This window comes from Pygoscelis adeliae, unplaced genomic scaffold (genome assembly GCF_000699105.1).
Source record: "Pygoscelis adeliae isolate BGI_AS28 unplaced genomic scaffold, ASM69910v1 Scaffold71, whole genome shotgun sequence".
NCBI classification, from domain to species: Eukaryota; Metazoa; Chordata; class Aves; order Sphenisciformes; family Spheniscidae; genus Pygoscelis; species Pygoscelis adeliae.
Window position 1 is genome coordinate 6,183,317 of NW_008824356.1, and position 5,533 is coordinate 6,188,849.

At 46.9% G+C, this 5,533-nt stretch overlaps 1 protein-coding gene across 1 annotated transcript in view; it reads right to left on the reverse strand.

Moving 5' to 3' along the window:
- ANGEL1 (angel homolog 1 (Drosophila)) overlaps positions 1–4,963 on the reverse strand; it is a 16,007-nt gene extending 11,044 nt beyond the window's left edge. Inside the window, exons 1-5 of the mRNA XM_009319498.1 lie at positions 4,945–4,963; positions 3,443–4,042; positions 2,685–2,911; positions 1,974–2,043; positions 1,119–1,552 (exon numbers count right to left, since the gene is read on the reverse strand). Coding sequence (XP_009317773.1) covers positions 1,119–1,552; positions 1,974–2,043; positions 2,685–2,911; positions 3,443–4,042; positions 4,945–4,963 — 1,350 coding nt within the window. The remainder of the gene's footprint in view (positions 1–1,118; positions 1,553–1,973; positions 2,044–2,684; positions 2,912–3,442; positions 4,043–4,944) is intronic.
- Between the last annotated feature and the right edge of the window lie 570 nt (positions 4,964–5,533).

The window sequence follows — 5,533 nt, forward strand, 5'->3', positions numbered from 1 at the left end:
GTCAACCAGCACCCCCAGGTCCTTTTCCGCCAGACAGCTTTCCAGCCACTCTTCCCCAAGCCTGTAGCGCTGCATGGGGTTGTTGTGGCCAAAGTGCAGGACCCGGCACTTGGCCTTGTTGAATCTCATACAGTTGGCCTTGGCTCATCGATCCAGCCTGTCCAGGTCCCTCTGCAAAGCCTTTCTACCCTCAAGCAGATCAACACTCCCGCCCAACCTGGTGTCATCTGCAAACTTACTGAGGGAGCACTCGATCCCCTCGTCCAGATCATTGATAAAGATATTAAACAGAACTGACCCAAATACTGAGCCCTGGGGAACACCACTTGTGACCAGCTGCTAACTGGATTTAGCTCTATTCACCACAACTTTTTGACCCAGCCATCCAGCCAGTTTTTTACCCAGCGAAGAATATGCCCATCCAGGCCATGAGCAGGCAGTTTCTCCAGGAGAATGCTGTGGGAAATGGTGTCAAAGGCTTTACTAAAGTCTAGGTAGACAACATCCACAGCCTTTCCCTCATCCACTAAGCGGGTCACCTTGTCATAGAAGGAGATCAGGTCCGTCAAGCAGGACCTGCCTTTCATAAACCCATGTTGACTGGGCCTGATCACCTGGTTGTCCTGTATGTGCTGTGTGATGGCACTCAAGATGATCTGCTCCATAACCTTCCCCCCAGACTGACAGGCCTGTAGGCCTGATCATGGATACACAGTAAGAGGTAACCACAAGAGACTCCAGCATAGGTGTCCATTTCAAACTGTTTTCACATCAAACATACACATAAAATTTCAGTAAGTCTTGGTGGAGTTGTACTCCCCTACACTTCCAGTCACCCAAGCACAAAAATCCCATAGCAAGGGAGAACCAGGACCTGAAACTAAGTGGTCTATTATCACTGGTCCGCCTCAAGAGAAACCAAAAGAGCAGTGGTGAAAACAACATGCACACATTTGTCCGCTTCTTTCCCCAGCAGTGCTGGAGGCATTAGGAAAGATTGCTGAATAACTGAACTCAATATTCGGACTATTTTCTCATGAGAGAAAGAATGCAGCCATGCATTTCTCCAGCAGCATGCAATAAAGAGCTACCCAATCCCAGTTCTGGCTGGCACCTACCTTCCAAGCTGGCATCCCATGGTAGGAAAGTTCACCATTCCGGATGAATTTGTAGAGTGGAGAATCAGGTACAGAGTTCAGGTCTCCACACAAGATGACAGGATAGTAGCTGCCTTCAGCAGTTTTTGCAATCTTGTCGATCTCTGCTAGGAGCAAGGCCATCTGGGCCAGTTTGATATCTCCCCGCCGGGGATTGAACAACACATGAGTGTTGGCCACACACAAAGGACTGACTGCCTTCAGATCTAGGCACTCCGGGAGCAGAGGCTGTAGCAGCAGCACCAAGCCCACGTTATCCCGATTGAGAACGTCCAGGCCAGGCCGGAAGTATTCTATGGGGCTGAGACTGATCAGCTGGAACCTGCTGTGCTTATAGCACACTGCACAGCCATCTGTCTTCGTCCCGGTTCTCCGTTTATAGAAGCATGCAAAGCCTGAAAAGAAACCATCACCTATTAAAAGGTTTATCCAGTCACTACCTCAGGCTACCCCCATCAGCTGGGGAGTTCAGCAAGTCTGTGTAGCAGAAGGGGTTCCTACTACATTTGGGTACAGCATTATACCCAATTTTGTTCCAATAATCACAGTTTATCATTTATCATTGAGGGTATTTTTTCTCTCCTTGTCCTTCTAGGACCCTCTCAGTTTTGTTACCCTGATATGTCAACTCTGAGAAAGATCAATTACAAAAGAAAGGGTAAAGGTCTAGGCAGACAGTTCAGAAGTAGGGCCAGCAGCCACCCGACAAACAGGAAGAGCTCTCTCAAGACCGAGTGCTTTGAAGAAGTTAAGCAGGAAGCACTGCTTGGCCAGTCCCATGAGCTGGAGGTACAGACACATAAAAGCAGGACATACCCATCTCCTTGAATGTTGGTTCCAGCTGCTCCCAGTAATGGTTCTCTTGCACCTCCTGGAGACACAGAACCTGGAAGGAAAGCAGAGACCTTGCTCACTCCACCAATATTTGCTGGTTACCTTGTTTTGGGGAAGGGAGAAAGCGGAAAAGTGTACTCACTACCAACCCTGCAACCAGAAAGGTCATCACTGCAACTGTACTCGTACTGCCTGTACTTTCCAGATAGAGAGCAATAATTTTCTAGGTCACATTAGCTTATCATTCAGTTTTCCAGTGACGAGGCAGAAGATCCTTCATCACACAAAGAGGACTCAAGGAATAGAGAAAGTCATGAAGTCCTCTCCTGTGCAGGCTTCCCCTCCTGTGCTGCCTTATAAACCTGGTCCTTTCCTCCCCAAACACACATTATCTCTTCTTCCTCTACTTCTGCTCTTTAAAGAAGTTAAGCCCTGCTATCAAAGTATGACTAGTTTCTACAGTAACACAATCAAAGCAAGATAGACACAAAAAACTCCATAAGCACAAGGCCTCAAACACTCTCAGACGAATCAGTGTTCAGTTACCAAGCAGGTAGGTAGTATCTTCCCCCCCCCCCTTTTTTTTTTTTTTTTTTTTTTTTTTTTTTTTTTTTTTTTTTAAAAACGCTGTTAGATCAAACAGGAATTCAAATTCCAGTGACACTGATGAGGGAAGGGCTCAGTCATACTCACATCAGGATCCCAGTGCTGGATCTCCTGCAAAAGGTTTGGAAGGCGGTAGTTCCAGTTCAGGATGTCTGGATGACAGTGTAGATAGAGATCAAGGCCCTGCTCCACCAGGTCCTGGGCAAGGATGTTGTAAGACATGACTCGAAATTCAAAGAGAGGAGTGTTTTTTGAGACCTGCTCTAGCACACAGGGCTGGACAGAAAGATCCTCCCAGTCTCTCCATAAAATCTCTATATGCAAGAGAAAAAAAGCCAAGTTACAGCCATGCTGGGTACCCTGCTCATACTTTTGTTCCCCTGGGACCCAGAAAATAGCCATTCTCATTTTCTAAGCTAGGGTGTTCTAGCCTCTGAGCAAACCCTCACCCACTCTGGTTTTCAGGTGCTCTTTTTGGATGCCTTTGGATAGTTGTCAATGGGGATGGCATAACAGAAGACCAGAGTCAAGCATAGTGAAACACTCGACCAGCTTTTGGGTGCTTTTTATATTATAAAGCCAGCACTTGGGAACAGTTCCTGGGAAATGAACATATATCGATGTTCAGACCAGACAGTCTAATAGCACAGAGACTACTAGCTGTGACCAGCCCTCCCTCAGCAAAAACTCACTTTATAGTTTACACTAGCAGATCCTGTCAATTCTGCATGGACAAATACAATCAATGTCTTACTGACAGCAAGCCCAGACACAATAACCTGACCACATTCACTACAAATGTAAAAGACAGTTTGAACATTAGATTCAGAGCTGTTACTACTGACCATGGTAGGGTACCTCTGCTGGGAAAGGACAAAATTGTACTGTATCCTGAATGGGCCAGGCTGGGGGCTCTGTTGGCGCTGTCTCTGCATCATGTGCTAAACTCCAGGCCAGCACAGCTGGGTCTTCATTCTGCACTTCTACATCGATAGCGGCACAGACAGCTGTCTGGTGATCCGTCTGTGGCACCACAGCTGCCCAGGGGGCACTGCCTGCTGCAGCCACTGTCTCCTCTGCTGGTAATTTTGCCTGTTTAGTCACTGCATGATCTTGCAGTTCTGAAGAAGCCAAGGCGTGTAGCTCTGTGAGCTGCTGACCAGCACACCGGGTGACTCCTGGAGCCGAATTCAGGTCACTGAGGCTAGTCATCAATAGCTCTGAACCTTCTAACCAGTCACTAGTGAGCGTAACTGATACTCTCCCCACTGCTGGAACACTCTCACTGGCTGGCAAATTCCCTGCTCCGTCCTCCAGCCACTGCTGGAGAAGGGCTTCTTGCTCTTCTGGGGCCGACCTTCCTCTGGTCGCAGCAAAGACGCCTTCTATCTGGGTGGACGTGCTCTTCGCCAGAAGCACATTCTTTCGACAGGTAAAGAAAGCATCTGCCATTTAAAAACAAACAAAACCCACATAAGACAGATGGAAATCCTTTCTCACTCACTCTTTTCTTTTTCCTATGCATTTGCTGTAACTCTGTGCAACACAACCATTCAGTATAGCAACCCAAACAAATTACTCGTCTGAAGAAGAACAGTTACAGTCTGAATAACTTACCCTGCCTCTTCCTGAACACTAGGCCGTAGTCCAATTTTAGTTATGTTAGTCAAAGTCACTGAAACTGTGCAGGATGGCAATGGCTTTATCAACTCGAGGGAATGCAGTTCTAACTTATGCAGCACCACAGCCAGTCAGTCAAGCTAAAAGGCCTTGTGGAAACTATCAGCTCTCAGCAACACATGTAAAGGCACAGTCTGTAGAAGTTAGCTGATGGGGTGCATGGGCTAAGAAGCCAAGCTCTTGTAGATGACCACTTGGAGCAAGTTTCTTTCCAGGGATTGGGTAAGAAAGTAGTGCTCAGCTAAGAGGATCAAACATATCACAAGAATGCGTTGTAGAAGAAAAACTGTTCTGTTACTAAGAGCTGAAAAATAGAGACACAGAGGGGCCAACACGTGCAGTTAAAAGCCTTATTAGAGACAATATATGCACAGAATTAGCCCTGGAAAGAATTACAGATCACCTGATAACTGACATCTGTGGTAAAAAATTTAAAAAACCCTGCTGTTAATGTAACACTTGAATATACTAATATTGGTGGGGTAAAGTAGAAAAAGACAAGGACTCTTTTCACTTGTATCTACATAAGATGACAGCATTTACATTTTGCTATGAATTCTGCACAGACCCTAGTCCCTACTGTTGACTAGCAATTTCTGTTGTCTATAAATCACTTTTTCCTCTACTGTATCCCTGTGACAGTCAGTCAGCCAGAGCAGTAACATACAGGAGTCAGCAACATCCATGTACGCTTTTACTGTATCTTTCATGTCCAAGCTGTCTGTACGTGTCAGAAATGGAGCTTTAAGAACCACACTCCTCTCTGTAGTTTTGTAATTAAGTTCATGAACATCAGAAACACCAATGCACCAAGGTAATATTTTCACACATCACTATAGCCAGGCACAGCTGTTACAAGAGCCTGTTACTACAGGGTAGGAACTGAATTTGAGAGGAGTCAGCTAGCTGCTCACTATGACCACAGCGTGCCAGCTACAGGCCTGGGGACAGGTTCAGGCAGTAGGGTGGCTTTACATGAGCGCAGTCACCAGGGACTGTGAAGTAGCAGCAGGATCTAGGAAACACTAGTGAAATACTGATGCACACAAAGCAAGAGTCCATCTATGAGTCACCTGCAGGTCCCTGGGGGGTCACAGACCTCAGAGCAGCCCATCTCCAAAGATCTTCCCAAACCTGCAGCGCAGGTCCGGGGCAGGAGGCTCGGGCCTCCACACAGATTGTGATCTGCCACTACAGCACAACAGTCAGCAACTGTTTCCTCCAAAAACCCAGCGCCCCGCGCTGCCCCGGGGGTG